General features: G+C 45.1%; 1 protein-coding gene across 3 annotated transcripts in view; it reads left to right on the forward strand.

The window, feature by feature from the left end:
• SPECC1 (sperm antigen with calponin homology and coiled-coil domains 1) overlaps positions 1-22911 on the forward strand; it is a 226925-nt gene that overhangs the window by 198670 nt on the left and 5344 nt on the right. For 2 of the 3 annotated variants that reach the window (XM_047089716.1, XM_047089719.1), the window contains 2 exons: positions 9633-9749; positions 16439-16498. In XM_047089716.1, the coding sequence (XP_046945672.1) occupies positions 9633-9749; positions 16439-16498 (177 nt within the window). The remainder of the gene's footprint in view (positions 1-9632; positions 9750-16438; positions 16499-22911) is intronic. The other variant, XM_047089717.1, reaches the window with a different exon arrangement.

A 22911-nucleotide genomic window follows, 5' to 3' on the forward strand; every position in this document is an offset into this window, starting at 1 on the left:
ACCCAGGCGCCCCTAACTTTGTTATTTTATAACTGGAAGTTTGCACCTATTAATCCTCTTTACCTATTTTGCCCATCTCCCCACCCCTTCCACAGGGGCAACCACCAGTTTATTCTCTATGTTTATGAGTCTGTTTCTGGGTTTTTATTTGTTTGTTCCTACATTTTGTTTTTTTTATATCCCACATGTAAGTGAAATCACATGACGTGTGTCTTACTTTGTCTGACTTATTTCATTTAGCATCATGCCCTGCAGGTTCTTGTTGTCACATACAGCAAGATTTCATTCTTTCTTATGGCTGAATGATATTCCAGTGTGCGTGTGTGCGTGTGTGTGTGTGTGTGTGTGACATCTTCTTCATCCATTCACTGATCAGTGGGCAATTGGGTTGCTTCTATATCTTGGCTATTGTAAATAATGCAATAAATATAGCAGCACATACATACTTTGAAATTGGGGTTTTTATTCTCTTTGGGTATATACCCAGAAGTAGAATCACTGGATCATGTGGTATTTCCATTCTTAATTTTTTGAGGAACCTCCACACTTTATTTTTTTAGTGGCTGTACCAATTTACATTCCCACCAGCAATGCAAAAGAGATCCTCTCTCTCCGCATCCTCGCCAACATCTGTTGTTGCCTGAGTTGTTAATGTTTGCCATTCTGACAGGTGTAGGTGGTATCTCCTTGTGATTTTGATTTGCATTTCCCTGATGATGAGTGATGTTGACCATCTTTTCATGTATCTGTGGACCATCTGCATGGTTTCACGTCTTCTTTAGAAAAACACCCATTCAGGTCTTCTGCCCATTTTTAATTGGATTGCTTGGTGTTTGTTTGTTTGTTTGGTTTGTTTTGGTGTTGAATTATAGTTCTTTATATACTTTGCATATTAACCTCTTATCAGATACATCATTTGCGAATATCTTCTCCCAGTCAGTAGGCTGCCTTTTCATTTTGTTAATGAATTCCTTCACTTTTTAGTGAAGTGCAAAACTGTAGTGCAAAAACTTTTTAGTTTGATGCAGTCCCATCGTTTATTTTTGCTTTTGTTGCCCTTCCCTGAGGAGATAGATGCAAAAAAAAAAAAAAATGCCAAGTCTGATGCTGAAGAGTTTATTGCCTATTTTCTTTTAGGAGTTCAATGGTTTCAAGTCTTGAGTTTATTGAGTTTATTGTTGTGTATGGTGTAAGAAAGTGGTCCAGTTTCATTCTTTTGGATGTAGCTGTGCAGTTTTCCCAGCACCATGTATTAAACAGACTGTCTCTTCCCGGTTGTATATTCTCGCCTTCTTTGTTGTAGACTGACCCTATAAGCATGGGATTATTCCCGGGCTCTTTAATCTGTTCCGTTGATCTACATGTCTGTTTATGTGCCTGTACCATACTGTTTTGATCACTACAGGTTTATAGTATATCTTGAAATCCGGGATTGTGATAATCCCCATTTTTGTTCTTCCTTCTCAAGATAACTTTGGCTATCCAGAGTCTTTTGTGGTTCCATACAAATTTTCAGATTATTCTAGTTCTGTGGAAAATGCCATTGGGGTTTTTTTTTTTTTAATTTTTTTTTTCAACGTTTATTTATTTTTGGGACAGAGAGAGACAGAGCATGAACGGGGGAGGGACAGAGAGAGAGGGAGACACAGAATCGGAAACAGGCTCCAGGCTCCGAGCCATCAGCCCAGAGCCCGACGCGGGGCTCGAACTCACGGACCGCGAGATCGTGACCTGGCTGAAGTCGGACGCTTAACCGACTGCGCCACCCAGGCGCCCCGGTTTTTTTTTTTTTAATGTTTATTTATTTTTGAGAGAGAGAGAGACAGAGCATGAGCGGGGGAGGGGCAGAATCCAAAGCAGGCTTCAGGCTCTGAGCTGTCAGCACAGAGCCCGAAGCGGGGCTCGAACCCGCTGTGAGATCATGACCTGAGCTGAAGTCAGACGCTCAACCGACTGAGCCACTCAGGTGCCCCAGGTTTGTTTTTTTTTTAATGTTTGTTTATTTATTTTGAGAGAGAGACTGAAAACAGGGGAGGGACAGAGAGAGAGGGGAGAGGGACAATCCCAAGCAGGCTCCACACTGTCAGCTCAGAGCCTGACTCAGGGGGACCGTGCGATCATGACCTGAGCTGAAATCAAGAGTCGGACGCTTAACCAACTGAGCCACCCAGGTGCCCCAAGATTTTTTTTTAAGAATGTGAGAGGGTTGTAGCTTCACCCATGGGGGGTATGCTGAGGGGGTCGACTCTTGGCCAGGTAGAGCAGCAGGTGTCTCGAGGGGCTCTGTCCGGGGCTCGTATGGGATGTGGGTTGTGGTCAGGCTGGAAAAGAATCTGTTTTGTAGTTGGGGTCTAATTTCTGAGAATGGAGGGTGCCGTGACCTAGAAAAACAGAGTTAGGGCCAAGTGCAGACTCCTGTGAATTTGTCTGTAAAAGTGTGGCTTGGGGCGGGGCACAGTGGGTTTTGAACAGATAACGTTTCACTTTCATAATTTTCTTACTTCTAGTTAGTCATAGCCTTATTTTCTGCTTAAAGAGGTCCATGTAACATTTCATGTAAGGCTGATTTAGTGGTGATGAACTCCTTAGCTTTTGTTTGTCTGTCTGAACGATAACTTCTGAACGATAACTTTGCAAGTAGGGAATCCTTGGTCATAGGTTTTTTCCTTTCGGCACTTTGAATATGTCCTGCCTCTCCCTTCCAGCCTGATTCAAATTACTGAACGGGATTTTTCCCATATGTAACTGCTTTTTTTCTTGTTGCCTTAAGATTGTCTTTTTCTTTAAGTTTAGCTGTTTTCATCATTACGTGTCTTGGTGTGAACTTCCTTGGATTCACCGTTTTGGGGGCTCTCTGTGATTCCAGGACCCGGATGTCCATATCCTTCCCAAGGTTAGGGAAGCTTGCAGCTGTTCTGTCTTCGAATAAGTCGTCTGACCCTTTCTCTTTCTTCTTCTAGGACCCCTGTAATGCAGATATTAGTATGCTTAATGTTGTCCCAGAGATTTCTTAACTTATCCCCTTTTGTTTTATTCTTTTTTTTTTTTTTTTTTTAATGCTCAGTTTGGACAATTGGCACTATCCTGTGTCCAGATCATTAGCCCTCCTGTCTCAGCTGCTGGGGACCTGCTGGTGGACCGGGCTGCCCCCAGCACAGCTGGCCAAGAGGCCCCACCACGACAGTTACAGGCCTGCTAGTGGGCGGGCTGCCCCTCTGCCCCAGGGCATGAGTCAGGAGGGGCATGGGTCCCAGCTGGGACTGCCCACCAGGTGTTGGCAGGGCGGGAGCCACTTTGGAGGGGTACCTGCCAGAGCGAGTGGGCTGGGTGTGTGGGTCTGCAGGGCAACACAGGGCTGGGCAAGCAGTGCTAGCAAAGTAGATGGAGAGTATCAGAGCTGGCTGTCCCCAGCCTAGGGCCAGCTAGGCTGAAGGAAGGCAAGAAAAATGGCGCCTGCCAGCACACCTCCATTACCAGAGAAAGTTCCTACGCATCTCTGCTCCTCTGGCAGACATTTTTAAAATCAGTAAACCCCCTTCCACTATAAGCCAGGTGCTTTTCAAAAACTGCTGCCTCTGTGCTGGGTCTGCAATCCAGTGGTAACAGTGCACTGACCCCTTAAGAGCAGAGTCTCCATTTCCTGCAGCCCTCAGGCTCTCCCAGATTTAAGTGCCACTGATTTTCAAAGCCGGGATCTTAAGGGAGTTCATCTTATGGGGGAATACCCAACGTGGGGCTTGACCCCCTCACTCCTCAGAGAGGACCGACCTCCATGCCTGTGACAGCCCTTCCACTGTGGGTCACTGCATGGGGTGGGGGGGTTGGTTCCCGACCGTGTCTCTGCCCCTCCTACCCTTCTCGATGTGGCTTTTTCTTTCATCTTTAGCTGCGGAAGAGCTGTTCTGTTGGTTTTGAGGCCGTTTCCAGAGGGAGTCGCTATGTGTGTAGTTGCAGCCTTGATGTGTCCGCATGAGGAGGTGCGCACTCAGGATTCTTCTACTCTGCCAGCTTCCTACATTCCAGCAGGCTGCATTTCCTAATCGGGCCTCTGCCTTCTTCCTGGGAGCTTTGCAGGGTTTTTTGTCTTTTTAAATTTTTTAAACTTTTCTATTCAGTGCACACGGAGTCACTCCATTCATAGAAATCTCGTGGAGGAATCTACAAAGCCCCAGAAGAGATGCCGGAGCAGTGGGAATGAGGTCCTGTCGTGGCCCCTGTGGGGTCGAGCGTGGGACCCGTTTCATTGTGTGCTCCCAGCTTCCCCCTCCAGTGGTGGATGTTTTCACCAAACGTTGGGGTTGCCAGGCAACAAAAGGCAAATGACAGAACCTTCTAGAAGCAAATGATATAGATTGTTGGATTTTGTCCCACTGTGTAATTTAAGAGTGCTGCCTCCGCATAGAACTTTGTCTATGGTCTCAGCCTTCGGAATATTCTTGGATAGTCTCATGTAAATACTCTCCAGGGTATTCACTTTTCTCAAATGACTTTTGCTGTGCCGAGGACAAAATTGTATATCTTACAAAATTTTTTTCTGAGCGTTCATAGAAACTTATTTTGGAGATGCTTGGATTGTTACTTTTTATATCTGTATCTGACTATCTATATCTCTTCCTATCTCTCTATCTGAGATTTCCTTTCCCCAGAATTCTCTTCTTCTCAGAAATATCTCTAAGGTATTTATATCCCAGAGAAAGTTAATTTGCAATGTGTAATTAACCATTTCCCCTGGGGAAATAATCAGTATGTGTCTTTGGGTTTTTGCTCTGCTTTTTCCCCCCCTCAGTAAATCTTACAGTAGATAAAACCCAGAAAGCGTACTTCTTTTTAACAGCCACAAGTCAGTCCCTTAAGATGATCAGAGTCGGTCTTTCTCCTTCCCTCCCTTTCTTACTGAGATAGAACGTACAAGAGTACAGTGCAATGAAATTTCGTGAAATGAAGATACCCGTATAATCAGCATTCAGGTCCTGAAACATAGCATTGTCAGCACCCCCAGAATCCTCTATATGTTCTCTTTCCGTTACTAACTTCCGGTTATCATAGTCAATTTTATTCAGGAATAGATAACAAGGAAAGTAATGGATGGTATACCTTGTTATTTTTAGAATGCCTTGTTGATCATTTTCTGCTTTTCCTCTTAGTTATTCTTTTGATGAACCCCTAGGAATTCAGCTGAATGATAATTGGGAAGATTATCCCAGTTGGGAAATTATTCCCAATTGGGAAATATACCGCCTGGGGTATATGTATTATTATCCTGAGTTTTTGTCCTAAGTCAGAGGTTCATCTGTGGGCATTGAGCACCAGCTCAGCAAGAATCACCTCCCACCACCCCCTCCCCACCGGCCCAAGGCCAAGCCAATCCTGATCATCTCTAGCCAAAACTAAGGCTTTTCACCGCCCCCCTCACCCTGTTTAGGGGTAGGACCTAGAATTAGTCCTTGCTTAGCTCCTGGGGTTCTTGGGATTGGCCAGCGAAGCTGTTGTCTTCCTGCCTGTCACCCAGTGCCTTGGTCCTGTCCACACGAGCACCTTCCTGCCATGACTGCCTCGTCCTCCGTCTCTGGTTCCTGCATCAGTTCTGTGTCTCAGCCCATTTCGCTGGGACCCACACACCCTGCCTAGCTCGCCTCCATGTGAAAACCGTGAACACTGTCAAAGCATGGCACACCCCATCCGCTAGCTCCTCATTCACTGAAATGTGTCGCATAGCTCCCCAAAATACACCTCAGTGAGCAAAGATAGCAGCAACAGCAACTCTTGAGATTTGTATGGTGCTTTACATCATCTTACACGAGGCATCATAAACACACACGTGTTCTTTTTTTTTTAATTTTTTTTTTAACGTTTATTTATTTTTGAGACAGAGAGAGACAAAGCGTGAATGGGGGAGGGTCAGAGAGAGAGGGAGACACAGAATCCGAAGCAGGCTCCAGGCTCTGAGCTGTCAGCACAGAGCCCGACGCAGGGCTTGAACTCACGGACCGCGAGATCATGACCTGAGCCGAAGTCGGCCGCTTAACCGACTGAGCCCCCCAGGCGCCCCAACACACACGTGTTCTTAATTGTTCTGCCAGCTGAGTTGACTTAGGAATTTTGGATTCTCTCGTTCAAATAGAATTACGATTCCAGATGACACGCAGGGCACTGGAATTGAGGTCGTTCCCCTTTCCCCTAAGAAGGGTCAAGGTTTTAACTGATCATCATGTTCTTGGAATGAGTATAATGCTACCGATCATACCTGGTTGTCTTCCGTCCCTGCCAGTGTCAGAACAACTCAGAGTCTCAAACATGGTGAGGGTGGGTTACACGAAAGAGAAGCATTTCCTGACCTTGACGTTGGATTTGATAACCTGACTAGATGTTGGAATTTCCATAATTCCGTTTCTTTTTAAAGATAGGGCACTACTCCTATTTCTTGTGTAGTGTTGGTGTGGTCTTGCTGCTGAAATGCCAGGGTCTGCTTTACAGTGTATCTCCCATTTCCAGAGAGGCCCGCCAGCTGCCATCCGGCCGAAACATCCAGGTTCTCTGAGCTCCCCTGAGGTTGGGGAGCCATTTAGATGGATCTTTTTTCAGATTTTAGTCTCAGCCTGTTGCTCATTTATACTTCTAGGTCAAAAACTGTTTTTAAATGGCACCCAGTTAACTAAACTACCGGGCACTGTGTCGGCTTTGTGAGACAGGACGGCATCGTCGCTCCTTCCGCTCTATTCGGCCTCTTACGACGCTTCTGAAGGCCATGCAGATGCAGGGAAATGACGTTTTGTATCACGAAAAAAAAAAAATGGCACAAGAGATAAGTGTACAAAATGTTCTCACGTTTTAGGAAGTGAAAGACTTATCAAATCTTAAAAGCTTTAGGTGTCGAGTAAATTTGCGAAGAAGGGAAGGAAGGCAGTGCAGCAGGGCACGACCCACAGCTGGAGCCCGTCCCTGGCTCTGGCCCCGGAGATACTTCTTCCTGCTTCGGCTTCCTCATCTGTGCAGTGGGGCACATTGCTACTGGCCCTGGACGGCCGTTCTGAGAATTAAATGAGCAGATGCCCAGGAACAGACACAGTCGAGGTGACTGCCCTTCCCACTCCCATTTTGGGAGCTTTGTATGTAAGGGGGCTCCTGCTGAAGGGACTCCCATCTTGATCACGGAACGGTTGGCCTTTTTCTGACTGACACACCACTTCTTAACGACCTCAGTTTCTCTTCCTAGAAAATGAAGTTGTATGGCAACATTGCCTTTCGGAGAGAGCACTACGTGAGAGATGGGTTTGCAGACGGGGCCTCAGACAACCTCTGCGAGGCAAAGAAAGGAAGGGGACTGACTCCGTGTTGAGTAGAGCTGGGACACCTGGTTTCCCAGGCTGGCCCGGCCCAGCTCCTTGCTCCCATTTCCCAGGGCCCCATGTGCACGACTTCTGGTTCGAGCTCCTGAGACTGGGAGTAAACCGGCCGGGTCGTGACCCCCGCCTGTGTCTGTCCTCTTCTTTTGAGAAAACATACAATTACAATGCTTCCCATTTCTGAAGCAGCATCCAGGCCCCATCAAGTAGCTCCAGAGTCTCCAGAGAGGCTTTCTGAAGCCAAAAATCCAAACGATCGGCTGTTGCACATTCAGCCTGGAAACTGGGACGGGGCATTCTCAGACTTCTCTGTAACACCGATGCTCAGCAGCTCTTAACATTTGGTTGTGCGTGGGTCATGAAAACCAGGATGAAGAGGCGATATTATCGTCGTGTGTTGCTCTCAGTCAGCTGTCCTTCCCCCAGGTGAATGTCACTGCAAAGCAGACTGGAGAATCCGACATCCCTGAAAGCCCGTGCTTTTCGGGGAGGCTCTCAGGTCCGCCTGGGTCATCCCGGACTCTGGCTAGAAGCCAGAGGAGGTTTGATAGAAAGGACCATGGGGCGGGGAGGGGCGGGGGGCGTGTGTGACTTGGCCTGCTGAAGCATCCCGTCATCCAGGTAAATCCTGTGTGTGATGTGTGACACCATCTCCTCGGGCCTCAGTGTCTTGGCTGTAAAATGAGGCATTTGACCTACATCGTCGCCAAAGGCTGAGCTCGCTCAAACTGGCACTGGGAAAATCTAGATACAATGTTCAAACGAGATGATAAAAGCCATTTGCTTCCAACCCCCTCCCCCCCCCGCCCCAGGAAACCACATGGTAAACTCTTCCACCATATTTTATTACACATGTCCGCCCACGTGTGTTCTTGGAAGCTTCTTTTACGCACACTTCAGGAAGCATTCCATAAAGTCTCCCTCCCCTACTCCAATTTATCTTCCTGCCACGTTCCTCTTCACCCTTCCTCTCCTATTAAAGTGCCGTTGCTTCTGGTGGAGACGCTTTGAATAACCTCCCAGGGTAGTCAGAGTGGAGCCTCTGCCCATTTGCATTTGGTCTGGGCAGAGGGAGGGACCGGCTGTCCCCGTCCACGCCTTCAGAGAGAGCCGCCTCTTGGCCATCCGTTCACCTTTGCCCACTTTGCTGACCGTGCTGGCTTCCCGCATCCCGGGATGGGGGGTTCCGGGGGAGAAAGAGGACTTCCGTGTCTCCCCCAGGCTCCAGCAGCTGTGGGGAGATGGCAGAAGGAGCCCCACCCTTGCTCAAGTCCTCTTTCTTATTGCACTTGAAGTGCTCAGAACTCACACCTAAAACTCAGCAAAGCCCATGGAAGCATACACGTCTGCACTCCTTGCAGGAATCCCTGTCCCAGGCCTTTTCAGCACATTTAAACAGCCACTAGATAAAACAAGGCGTTAAGGAAAGTAGCGGGCTTGAGAACCTGGCATTTCATTTCGTTTGGGATGAGCTTTGGGAATCCAGGGAAGAAAAACCCTGTTACTATGTAGCATGGTCAGAGAGAAAGAGGCAGGTGGGTGACAGGTGTGAGGCTCCAAGAGGTGGATGTGGCCCGGGGCTATCGGGCCCAGGGGACCTGCCCAGGAGCCAAGCCATATAAAGTCAGATTCTGGTTTTCTAATCACTGTTTACCAAGTAGCTACTGGGGCTCCAGCCTATTCCAGAGGGGAAGGTTTTTCTTCAGGTAGCCTCATAATCCTTGGGGATTTGATGTTCTAACAAGGATGCTGTTGAGCATGAAGGGTTTTCTCCCCCTGACAAGCCCTTCACGTTGTGGGGAGAAGAGGGTATTAGCAGGAATAAGCCACGGACCAGCCATGTAGGTTTTTAAGACCTCATTTTGTCTCGCTCTACCTGTTGTTAATTGGGGTCATACATGATGATGATGATGATGATGGTGATGGTGATGATTCCCCCTTGACCAAATAAATCTGGGAAGTGCTGGGGCATATACAGCTAATCGGGTGCGCTAATTTGAGAATAAGACGTCTCTGAGCTTTTAATGTGCCACGGGGCAGGCAGAAATGAATTCCCCAGAGTTTTGAGCTCTAAAGGCTTTTTTTTTTTTTCCATGCCATTCTGTGAATGGATTTGGGTGGCACCAGGCCATTGCCGGTCCCCAAATTAATTAAGACTTTCCGGAGTCTTGGGTGGTTTCTTATCTGGCCTTCCTGCAAACCCGGAGGCGGATACCCATCTTCCCAAAGTATCATCCATATTCTCTGACTTTGCACAGTTTGGAGACTAATGCTGCTTTTCCCCTACAGAACATCGATATCACCAATTTCAGCAGCAGCTGGAGTGATGGCTTGGCCTTCTGTGCTCTCCTCCATACCTACCTGCCTGCCCACATCCCGTATCAGGAGCTGAACAGTCAGGAGAAAGTAAGTCACCTGCCCAGTCAGCCCTGCTAATCCTCTAGAACATGCCAGGGGAAGAGTCCTGTCATACTGGTACATCCCGATGAGACCCCAAGAGGAAATTAGGCTATTGACACCAGGCTTAGCTAACTACTGAGTGTATGACGAGGCTGTAGGATCCCACCCTCGGTAAATACTTCTCAGTTTCCCTCACTAGCTAGAAAAATGCCGTGAGGACCAGTTTACTGTGGCTGCTGAGAAGTCCCTGTCGCCCATTTTTTAAGAGAAGGCCCTGATGAAATTTCGAGACCCTGGCCAGCATTTTCAAAGTCTTTTCCAAGGAACCAGAAAGCACCACCGAAAGGATGTCCCTCCTCAAATAAGCTTGGGAAACTGTATATTATGTCACATTCTCAGAGATTCACAGCTCTCATTAGCCCAGTGAAGACTTCAAGAAGTCCTTCATTAAAGACACCTGTGGGACTCTATTAAGCCCTGCGTATATGAGATCCACAGAATGGTCTTCAACATAATTACCTATAACAAGAGTTGGCAGACTTTCCTGTTAAGGGCCAAATGGTAGACTTGGAGGGTCCACGGGTCTCTGTCACAGCTACTCATCTACCACTGGAGTGCCTGAGCGGCTGTAGACGAAATGCATGGGCATATGCTGTGTTCCAATAAAACTTTATTTACAAAAACGGGCTGCGGGCCAGATTTGGTCCATGGGCGGTAGCTTGCCAAATCCTAACCTAGAACGTCCCACAAAACCATGTTCCACAGAGCGTACATTGGCAGATGCTCTTCTGGGCCCTGCGCTCATTCTTTCACCAAGTGTTTCTTGCCAAGCGTCACGCACGGTAGCAAAGACAACAGTGAACAATGTGGACCTGTTCTTTGCCCTCTGAAGTAGAGAGACAGTCCACAAGTGAGGAAAACCTACAGCACGTAATGCTATAAAGAAACCTCAGAAGAGCTACAGGGGAAGCCCCGCGCTGTGGGAGCTTCCCTGGCTCCAGCCTCTAGCTGTGGCTGGGGCAGTAGCATCGTAAATAGAAAGATATAGAAATAGGTCTTAGATATAGAATCAGCTGGACTTAGTAACTGATTGGTTGTGGGGGAGGACAAGAGGAAAGAAAGATGGCCCCATGTGTCTAGCCTGACGGACCATTTTTGAGATGAGGATCAAATAGAAATGCTGGAAAGTTCTGTTTTGATTATCCCACACTTGGGCTTAAACAAAGCCCAAAGAATGGTCATGACACTGATGGTGATAATAATTGACTAGACCTTGATTTTTTTTTTAGAGTGTTAGAGTTCCCCAGAGAAACAGAACTAATAGTGTGTATGTGTGTGTGTGTGTACAAGAAAGTTGAATGCTACAGTTGGAATCTAAAGGCAGTTTCCTAGCAGAAATCCTTCTTTGTCGAAGGGAGAGAAGTCTTTTCCTAGTAAGACCTTCAACTGATTGAGTGAGGCCCACCTACACTCTGGTAGGTAATTTGCTTTACCCATAATCTGCCGATTTAAATGTTAACCTCATTTTTAAAATACTGTCACAGAAATATCTAGAATAATGGTTGGCCAAATATCTGGTACCACGACCTAGCCAACTTGATACGTAAAATTAACCATCACAGAGTGTGTACAAATTTCAAGACATAAAATGTGTGCGTGGTGCTTTGTTTATAGTCTGTGAAGCAGGCCGGACAGGACTATTAAACATTTGGAAAGCAAAAAAAGTGTTCTGTTTTTAATCATGTCAAGTCAGAAATGTTCACGAAGTATGCAGTTTGCAACGTCAGGCAGGCAGTTGGATACCAAATGTGGAGTTTAGAGGGGAGATCAGAGCTGGAAAGAGTCAGGAGTCTTCCTTGAGTAATAATTTTTTTTTTTAACATTTTACTTATTTTTGAGACAGAGAGAGACAGAGCATGAATGGGGGAGGGTCAGAGAGAGAGGGAGACAGAGAATCTGAAGCAGGCTCCAGGCTCCAAGCCGTCAGCACAGAGCCCGACGCGGGGCTCGAACTCATGGACCGTGAGATCATGACCTGAGCCGAAGTCGGCCGCTTAACCGACTGAGCCACCCAGGCGCCCCAAGAGTCTTCCATGAGTCGATAAGTGCCGCCTGATTGAACAGAAGTGATGGAAATGTTCTATATTTGTCCCATCCAGTACAGTAGCCACCAGCCATATGGGCTGTTAATGGAATGTGGCTTTAAATGACTGGAAAACAGAATTTTGAATTTGAATTAGAATTTAAACAGCGTCATGTCAAGCGTGACTGCTGCATGAAACAGGGCAGGTATAGATGGTGTTTTAAAGCCATGAGAGTAACGATCACCTCAGTCCTAGGTCGTGAGGGAGGTTCTGAGGAGAAACACACTCCTGTATATCTCTGCTCCTGCCAGTGTTTCACTTCTGACACTTCTGTAAACAGATGGGGGGTTTTCCCACACCAAGCAATCTGGCAGCACCAGCTGGATGTCCTAAAGTGTATCTCCGTTCTGACACTGTCCACCGAGGGAGCATCGGGTCCCACAGGTTAAGGGCTCAGTCTCACCTCAAACCCCAGTCACAACTCGACTGTCGCCTGTGCTTCTGATTGACCAACTGTAACTCAGAGGTTCCTGTGACCCCTTCCTGAGGTTTAGTTAATTTGCTAGACTGGCTCACAGAACTTACTAGGCTACCAGTTTATTACAAAGGATATTGAAGGACACTAATGACCAGTCAGATGAGGAGACCCATAGGGTGGGGTCCAGAAGGGTCCCAAGCACAGGAGCTTCTGTCCCCTTGGACTTTGGGGTGCACCACCCTCCCAGCACATAGATGGAGTCACCAATCCAAGGTGCTTTCTGAACCCCGGCCTTTTAAGTTCTATGGAAGCTTCATGACACAGCCACAATGGATTAAATCACGGACCATCTGTGATTGAACTCTCAGTGTCCAGTCTGTCTCCTGTCCCTGAGGTTGGGGTCAGGGGAATGTGGGACTGACAGTTCCAACCGTTTGATCACATGGCTGGTTGCTAGGGCATCCTTAGGTGATCTGGGGGTTGGGGGAACATCACCTCTTTGACATAAGCTCAGGTGTGGTTGAAAGGAGTTTGTTATGAATAACAAAAGACATCTATTTCAACATGATTGTCCTGAAGCCATTTCTGGAACTGAGGACAAAAACCAAAAATTGTAACAAAAGATGCCCCTGTGGCTCTTCTGTAGGAAATTGTAAGGGTTTTAGGAGCTCTGCCAGGAACCAGGGACAAAGACCAAATATATGTTTCTTACTATAAATCCCAGTATCACAGAGGCGTAGAGAAAAGGCTAAGGAACAACCTTGAGGACTCCAATGCCTGTTGTCTAGGTCGAGAGTGACCCAAAAAGGGAACCAGGATAGAGCAGCCCGAGAGGAGGACACAGGGCAGGGCAATGCGGGGTCCACGCCGCCTGTGATCGTGCCCCTCACATCCAGCCGTGACCTCGATGTCCGTTTTCTTCCCTCCCTCTTCACTTTCCAGTCTCTGCCTTTTCCATGTCATATTATGAAGATAATGGAGTAAAGAGCGGGAAGAACACAATTCAGAATATTCAGAGGCCCTCCCTAAAACCACAGTTGATAGAAGGCTGAGCACTTAGGAATACACCACCTAAAACAGGAGTCTTCCTGTATATGCGCGATGTTCCTCTGCTGTCGTGCAAAACCTATCTAGGCTCTTTGTCCTAAATCGCTACCCAGCTGTTGGAGAAAAATGAACCTAAAAGTGTGTGCCTTCACACCTTGAACCATGAGCATATGTTCCCTGTGGAACCGTATCGTCTCGCTGTGGGTGCCCCTGACTCCCACATAGCACCCAGCTGGCTGTCCAGTGACCTGCTGCAGATTTGCAGACAGCCAGAAGCCACTGTCTGTGTACTTCCTATTGTCCTTGCGGTAGAGGGGCTGGTATTTTCTCCATGTAGGGCTGAATTTCTCCCCCCTTAATCTAGGATAATGCAGTCAGGGAGCACCCAGGTCAGATTGCGGGAGACTGTGGGTCTGGGAGATTAATGAAGTCGTGAGCTGGGAAGTTCAGAAGTCGTGAGCTGTTGCCCCAATTCAGACGGAAGTGATGCAACCATGGAAGTCTGACATCAGTGCTAAGCAGGGAATTTCTGATAAAACTAACAAGGATGTCTTCCAAGCCATTGGGGAGACATGAGTTACACATTTTTTTCAATGTGTCAGCCTATGAAACTTCCACGGAGGCTACGCAGATTCGGATGATAGAATTGACAGAATGGAGTGTTTTCATGCCAGTGTCTGAAACAAAATGTTAACGTGAGAGGGAAAATTCTGGACTTGGGGTGCTTTCTGCTGTCAGTTTCAGGTGAGATGCCCTGCCAACGGGGCCAACGGCAGAGGTCTCTAACCAAGGGCTTATCGTCCTGGGTCTGGAAGGTCTCTGGCCCGTGTGGGCAGAGCGAGGCCGAGTGAGGCCCTCCCTGGCTTCCGCCCCAGACACACTCTGCTGCTCCCCATAAGTGGCCATCTCGCAGTGGCGTAGCAGTGATGTAATGAGAGAGAATTAGATAACAGTGCTTGGTCGTAATAGTCTATGCAGGTAAGGGTGTGAGAAAGTGGACGCTTACACACTGTTGCTGGAATTGAAAATTGGTGTATCATTTTTATTTTCTCATGCCATGTCGTGTCTTGTCGTGTCATGTCATTTCATAGGCTTCACGCCCAGCGTGGGGCTTGAACTCGTGACCCTGAGATGAAGAGTCGCATGATCTACCAACTAAGCCAGCCAGGCCCCCCTGGTGTCGTGTTTTAGAAAACGATTTGGCATTACATATCAAAAGCCATGACTTCTGGAATAATGGTAGCGGACAGGGCTTACAAACCCCCTTGCTCCTCAAAACTAACCAAGAAGACTTTAAAATAAGGATAAAGGCCTCATTAGCACAGAATAGGAAATGGCTGCCCCAAGTTTGGGCTCAATTAAAGGAAGCCAGGAGCCAGCTTTCGGCTCCCCTCTCAGCAGAACAGAGAGTAGTGTTACGGAAACCAGCGTTAGGTTTCTAGTCCCTGCCCATTAATCTCCCTTAATGTGGAGGAAGAGGGCTGGCGGCTTGGGCAAGCTGACCGCAGATCAACAGCTTTCCCAGGCCCTGACCACACACTGGTACGAGACATGTGTAGCCTTGTCTGAGTGTTTTTCTGTGACCTGGTACCTAGAGCAGAGAGTTTGCTTCAGCGTCAGGGCAGGAAGCAGATGTGCACCCAAGGACAGAGGGCAGAGGCCATGAGGAAATGGAAAAACAGATAAAAATATGTACAAAATCCAAATGTGGGGCGCCTGGGTGGCTCAGTCAGTTAAGCGTCTGCTTCTTGATTTCGGCTCAGGTCATGATTTCATGGTTCGTGAGATCGAGCCCCGTGTTAGGCCCTGAGCTGACAGCGAGGAGCCTGCTTGGGAGTCTCTCTCCTGCCCCTCCCCCACTCATGCTCACTAGCGTGCTGTCTCTCTCTCTCTCTCTCTCTCAATATAAATAGATAAACTTAAAAAAGAAAAAAAAAGATTCTCTCTCTCCCTCTTGTGCACACATGCACTCTCTCAAAAAAAGTCACCAAAAAAGAAAACAAATATAAAATTTTTTATTTAAAAAATTTTTTTTCAATTTATTTATTTTTGAAAGAGACAGAGCATGAGCGGGGGAGGGGCAGAGAGAGAAGGAGACACAGAATGTGAGGCAGGCTCCAGGCTCTGAGCTGTCAGCACAGAGCCCAACATGGGGCTCGGACCCACAAACCGTGAAATCATGACCTGAGCTGAAGTCGGACGCTTAACAGACTGAGCCACCTAGGTGCCCCAATATAACATTTTTTTTAATCTAAAGGCATAAAGTCACAAAATTCTACTGGGGAATATAAAACATGAGGGGCGCCTGGGTGGCGCAGTCGGTTAAGCGTCCGACTTCAGCCAGGTCACGATCTCGCGGTCCGTGAGTTCGAGCCCCGCGTCAGGCTCTGGGCTGATGGCTCAGAGCCTGGAGCCTGTTTCCGATTCTGTGTCTCCCTCTCTCTCTGCCCCTCCCCCGTTCATGCTCTGTCTCTCTCTGTCCCAAAAATAAATAAACGTTGAAAAAAAAAAAAATTTAAAACATGAATCCTCACAGAAACATTACACTCTCGATCATGTTTAACACGTCAATTTAATTAAATTGTAACATAATCCTAATGATTCTCAAATGAATTATGGAGGGGAGGAGGCATGCTAAAGTGATTCTTAAGTCCATCCAGGCGAGGAAACAGCAGGGAGCAGCCAGAAAGCGTCTCAAAAAGAAGCTACAAATTGTGGAACAGTACCTTCGGAATTCTAGGGGAAAATGACATAGCACATTAATTAAACAACAGTTGATACGCAACAGAATATGTATGTCATGAATCGTGACAAAGTAAAAAATAACACAGATTGACCTTTGATAGTCAGAAATCATCAGTAATGTCATTTTTCGTACCAATTACAACCTGTCAGTCTTTTTTTTTTTCCTTAGATTGAAACTATCGTTGGAATATTTGACCTAAAATTTCGAGTGTTTTGTAATAGTAGATAATCTGTATGGGAGCGTCGTTTAGTGTTCTTTCCTAACAAAAGCTATTTATTTTTATTTTTTAAAAGCTATCTATTTTTAGTTGGTAATACCAGTTTCTGTCTTTTTAACCTAGAAAAGAAATCTCTTGTTGGCATTTGAAGCAGCTGAAAGTGTGGGCATCAAACCCAGCCTGGTAAGTATCCTATTTTGTATCCTTGTGATACTTTGTTCTACCTGTAGGAGAAAGAACTTTATGCCATCTACTACACAATTTCTTACAGAATATTAAAATCCATTTGCTGAAGATTTGTTACTCACGATCCCTAACATGTAAATATCCAGTTGGTCTGACCACATGTGATTTAGAGGGTTTTCAAAGATTTCGTTGTGGCTAAATTTCATTTCTGGAAGCACAGTGGACTGAATTATCATTAAAGCCCTCTTGAAATCCGATAAAATTTGATAAAATGTAATTTAAAAAAATATCAATACATAGTTGAGGTCTAAAAAAAGAATGGGAAATCACCAGATGTCATAAATTCAAAGAGAAGTGAAAACCAGAACCATGAGGCATGAGCCGAGACTGTGACAACCCTCAGAAGTAGGCCTGGGGGTGTCGGTGGAGGGGTCACAGGAAACGGGTACCTAATGGATATAGGTTTTATTTAAATGCCAACACAGGAACAAGAAACAAGGCTCTGAGCTCCCATAAACGGGACATGAGTACTGAGACCCTTGCACAAAACCAAGGCTCACAAAGTAACATTCTTCTCAGTGAAGGGGAAAATAAAAAACCCTGCCTGGCAGTCTAGGCAGGAAGCTTGGTCTCCACCTGAGTTGTTTTGTTTTGTTTTGTTTTGTTTTGTTTTGTTTTGTTTTTTGGTAGCCAGAAAAAGGAAAATCTATAAGAAAAGAAAACTGGGCCAAATGAGGTTTGGAGTCCAAATTTATAATATCTGTGCTACAAGATAGTTTATACTGCCTGAGGCAGGAAGCTCCTGGCTTAGTAGTATAACGGCCACTGAGAATACATTCACAATCCAAAATTACAAAACACTCAAGAAAGTGAACCAGCTGAGCTAGTCAGTAGACATAGCAAACAAGAGGATCATCTACCAGAGCTTTGGGATAATAAAACAATAAGAAAGCGACTACAGAAGGCTATGTTTGTGAATATTAAAGAGACAAAAGAGGGGGGTGCCTGGGTGGCTCAGTCTGCCAGTTAAGTATCCAACTCTTAGTTTCAGCTCAAGTCATGATCTCACAGTTTGCAAGTTCGAGCCCTGCATCAAGCTCCCAGCTGACAGTGCAGAGGCTACTTGGGACTCTCTTGGTGTGTGTGTGTGTCTCTCTCTCTCTCTCTGCCTCTTCCCAACTTACACATGCTGTCTCTCTCATTCTCAAAATAAATAAACTTAAAAATAAAGAGATAAGAAGAGAACAAAAATCACAAGGGGGTGTCTGGGTGGGTCAGTCAGTTAAGCGTCCAACTCATCCTTTCGGCTCAGGTCATGATCTAATGGTTCCTGAGATTGAGCCCCGCATAGGGCTTTGTGCTGAGAATGCAGAGTCTGCTTAGGGATTCCCTCTCTCCCTGTCTCTCTGCTCCTCCCCTGCTTGTTCTCTCTCTCAAATAAATTTTTTTACAACTCATAAGGAAGAAGCATAGTACTATAAAAAAAGATTTGGGGAAAGATTCAAGTGAAACTTGTAGAAGTAAAAATTAGGAATTAAAAAAAAAAAAAAAAAAACCCGGTCGGGTTGAAAAACGGATTAGATACAGCAGAAGAGAGAACTACTGGACTGGAAAATAGAACTAAGGAGGTTATCCAGAACATAAAACAGACATTTAAAAAATGGAAAATATAATAGGTTTTATTAGTTAGTATGTATTCAAATTCAAGAAATGGAAAACCAACTAACAGTTGCTTAAACCATAAAGATGTTAATTTTATTTTTTAATGAGAAGTCCAAAAGCAGTTTCAGGATTGGTTCACTACTCAGTGTTGTAATCAAGGATCCCAGAGTGTGTTTTGTCTACACTCTACCATCTTTAATCTATTACCTCATTGTCCCCATGTCCTCTGTGGCCGAACATGGCTGTCAAGCTCCAGACATCACTCCTATCTGCAGGGCAAGAAGGGGAGTGGGATGGACTAGAGCAAGTGCCTCCTGTCTTCCCCCCTTTGATAAGGAAATCAAAAGGCTTCCCAGAGTCCCTCCAGCTCGCTGGCAGTACTCTGTTCCATGGCCACCCCATCTGCAAGGGAATTTGAGAAAGTAAACAGTGAATGTTCTCCATTCTCTTCAGCTGGAAATCTACAAGGGAGAGGGGGGTTGGTAGCGGCCATTAGATTAACCAACTGATAGTGTCTGTCACTGACCTTAAGAGAATGGAAGATAAAATCAGATCATTTCCAAGTCCCATGGCCAGTGGGAATTCCAGAAGAGGAAAGAAAGAGTGGGAGAGAAAATATTTGAAGCAATGGTGCCTGAAATTTTTCCAGAATGATGAAAGACCACAGATTCTTGGTCTCTAACAAGATGAATCTCTCTAACAAGATGAATCTCTAACAAGATGAATAATACAAAAGACCCATCCAGACACATCATAACGGAAGGAGCTGCGTAAAAAGTAAAGCGAGGACAGGTAATCTATAAATAATTTCTACTAGCCAATAATAAAGAAGACACCTTAGGAGAGGTGCGTGGCAACTCGTGCATGGCTAATAAACACTTAAAGAGGTGTTCAGTCTCATCAGTGATGGGGAAAACCCAAGTGGAAATAACAGAGACAGTTCTGCAACCAGCAGAGTATGAAGGGAGTCTGAGAAATGGAAAAGCGAAAACACAGCAATCATAGAAATTTCAGTACTATGAACAAAGTTACGCCAATGCGTTTAAATCAGAACGGACAGTTTTCTAAACAAATATAAATGTATTTCTTCAAATACTAAATGTAACTATTTCTCCAAAACTCACTCAAAAAGTAGAACTTCAACCATGAAAGAAATTGAATTCATTGTTTAAAAAATGTAGTCGCGCACACACAAAAATGCCAGTGAGCCCAAATTCTACAAAACTTTCTACAAGAAACAGATGTCCCTGTCCTATAAATTAAAGGCTAGAGAATTTAGAAAGGAGGGGACATACATGTCTGGCCAAGGTGGAGGAACGGGAATCTGATTTATCTTCCCTTCTGAAACACTGGACAGCTAACAAGTAACAACAGATAATTAATGCGGGGAATCAAAGAAAAAATGCGAACTTGTTAGAAGATGGTATCATACACAGAATGTTTTTCTCTGTAGTGTTCCAGCCAATAGTTGCTTCTTTTTTAATTTCACCTTTTTTTCCCTGTTTTTTTATCTGACATACTGCAGAAGTCAGTGAAAGCTAGGAAGTGAATGAGATCATCTTGTCAAACTAACAGTCAGAGCCAATGGCTGCATTTTTACAGATGTCTGTGAGGAGATACAAGCATAATAATTAATCTCAGAAGCATTTGGAGATGCTTGCGAGCCATTTAACTAGTTCGTGCCATCAACAAAACAGAAACTTCCTACATTATTAAACTTGCTCTTTGGTGTCTTGATGTGGATTGAAAAATAATCCTTAATTACACATGACACTTCTAAAATACATGCAGTCAGAATTGGCAGCAGTAAAAACCCCCAGGTCTTTGATAAAGGTCGCTTGTAAGATTAGTCAGTAAAAAGGAAGGAAGGGAGGGAGGGAGGGAGGGAGGGAGGGAGGAAGGGAGGGAGGAAGGAGGGGAGAAAGAAAGAAAGGAAGAAAGAAAAAGAGAGAAAGGAAGAAAGAAAAAAATGCATTCTTTCTCAGCCACTTTCTCAGCGTAGGGTAGAAATTTAGGCCAACACATGACAAGGGTGAGCCACTCCCCATGGAACGAATAGATAAGAGAGGATGTGTGGCAGCACATTGCCATTACCGGAACGACAGCCAGAAGGTGTGTCCTCTGAGGACTGATGTGTTTGTACGCTGGTGAGGGGAGCACTCTCACGCTGAGTCATACAGTCTGTGACAGTGTTGCTTAATGAGTAAGCCACCCGGACAGTCACTACCCACGGAGGTTAGGAGGGGGTCATTACAACTCAGGCTTTGATGACGGTGTCTGAATGATTCTGTAGGCGTAAGCGAGCCTGCGCCGTAGTATAAACTTTATAAAGGATACTCAAAGAGTTCATCTGAGTTTCATAGCATGAAAAATTGCTTTTTCGCATTTCCCACGTGCCAGGCATTTTCCATATGTTGACTCACTGAACCCTCTCAGAAGTCCCGTGACGACAGATGCTCCTTACAGGAAGGACAGTGAGGCGGGTGCTGTTCCGTAAAAGCTCACACAGTAGTGAATAGCGGAGGCAAGAGTCAAGGCAGGCCGGCCTTCTCCAGAGCCCACGTCTTAACCTGCCCCATGACCCTCCATCCAGGACAGCCGTGCCCACCTTTGGGTTCTTAGAGCAGCATTTACTCCTCGTACTATGTAGCACATGCTGTGTTATGTTATGATGTGTCTGATTATAGGACTTCATCCCATCTCCCCAAGACCATGAGCTCCCAAGGGCAGGAAGCCCTGTCTTTTCAATTATTTTTATTGTGGTAAAATACGTATAACATGATCTAAGTGTCTTGTCACTTGGCCAATACCACACTGTCCTGATGAATACAGCTTTGTAGCAGCACCTGGGTGGCTCAGTCAGTTAAGCATCTGACAGCTCAGGTTATGATCTTGTGGTTCATGAGTTCAAGCCCCACCTTGGGCTCTGTGCTGACAGCTCAGAGCCTAGAGCCTGTTTCAGATTCTGTGTCTCCCTCTCTCTGACCCTCTCCCGTTCATGCTGTCTCTCTGTCTCAAAAATAAATAAACGTTAAAAAAAAAAATTTAAACTGTGAAGTTAAGTCTTCAAACTTTATTTTTCTTTTTTAGAATTTATTTGGTTGTCCTAGTTCCTTTGCTTTATAGATTTTAGAATCAGTTTGTCAATATCTAACCCCCAAAAAGACCTTGCCAGGATTTTGATTGGGATTATGTTGTATCTATAGATCCATGAACATAGAATACTCTCCATTTATTTAGAGCTTCTTGATTTCTTTCATCAGTAGTTTTCTGTACTTTGTAGTTTGTAGTTTGTAGTTTTCTACTACTTTGTAGTAGATTTCTTTCTTTGTAGTTTTCTGCATATAGTGTTTTATAAACAAGTTTTCTGCCTATAAATCCTTTTTAAAAATTTAGTGCCATTTAAATGGTTTGATTTAGTTTCACGTTTCAGTTGTCCATTGCTGGTATTTCGTAGGAAAGCTGTTGACGGAGATCTTGCTAAACTTGCATATTAGTTCCAGTGGGTTTTTTGGTAGACTCTTTGGAGTTTTCTACATCAACTATCATTTCATCTGTAAATAAAGACAGATTTAGTCCTGCCTTTCCAATCTGTATGCCTTTTGTTTCTTTTTCTTGCCTTATTGCATTAGCTAGAACTTCTGGTACAGTGTCCAGTAGAAAAAGTGAGAGAAGGCATCCTTGCCTTGTTCTTTCCTCCTGATCTTACTGGGAGAGTGTTCAGTTTCTCCATTTAGTATGATGTCAGCTTTCGGTTTTTGTGCGTGTCCTTTATTAGCTAAAAGAAATGCCCTTCTACTTTTCTAGTCTTTTGGGTGTTTTTATCATGAATAGTTGCTGAATTTTGTGTGCGGGCATACCTCATTTGTGCTTCCCTTTATTGAGCCTCACAGATACTGCATTTTTTGCAAATTGAAGGTTTGTGGCAACCCTCCGTCAAGCAAGTCTGTTGGCACCATTTTTCCAACAGCCTTTGCTCACTTCCTGTCTCTGTGTCACATTTTGGTAATTCTCAAAGTATTTCAAGCTTTTTCATTGTGCAAGGGTCAAACGTACCTTGTGGGTTTTTTTAGACATATGCTATGGCACATGGAATAGACCACAGTAGTGTAACTATAACTTATCTGCACTGACAACTCAAAAAATTCATTTGACTTGTTTAAGCTATGTTTGCTTTATTGTGGTGGTCTCGAACCAAACCCACAAATATCTCCAAGGTTTATATGTGAATGTTTTTTCTGCATCTGCTGATGTGACCATATGACTTTTCTTATTAAGTCTGGCAATAATAACAATGCTGACTTTTGGATGTTGAACCTCCCTTGCATTCCTGCTATGAACCCCACCTGATCATGATTCAGTTTGCTAATGTTTGTTAAGGACATCTGTGTTTGTGTTCATGTGAGAAAATCGATAGCTTTCTCGTTAAAGTCTTCGTCTGATTTGGTATTAGGGCAACGCTGGCTCCAGAGAACGAGTGAAGAAGTGTTCCCTCCTCTTCTATTTCCTGGAAGGGAATGTGTAGAACTGGCAGAATTAGCCAGTGAAACCATCCGAGCCTGGTGTTTTCCATTTGGAAAGGTTTTCAGCTACTGATTCAAATACATGTCACACGTCCTCAGATTTCTGTTCAGGCGGCTTACTCGCCCATCCCCAGAAATGTGCCATAATTATTTCTCCAGATGTGTTCAGATGCAATGTTGACAATGTGCCAAAATATAGTAATGTTACTATTGTTAGGTTCAGGC

Source organism: Lynx rufus, unplaced genomic scaffold, assembly GCF_022079265.1.
Source record: "Lynx rufus isolate CCGP_SWC_20201006 ecotype Redwood Valley unplaced genomic scaffold, mLynRuf1.p SCAF_28, whole genome shotgun sequence".
Classification (NCBI taxonomy): Eukaryota; Metazoa; Chordata; class Mammalia; order Carnivora; family Felidae; genus Lynx; species Lynx rufus.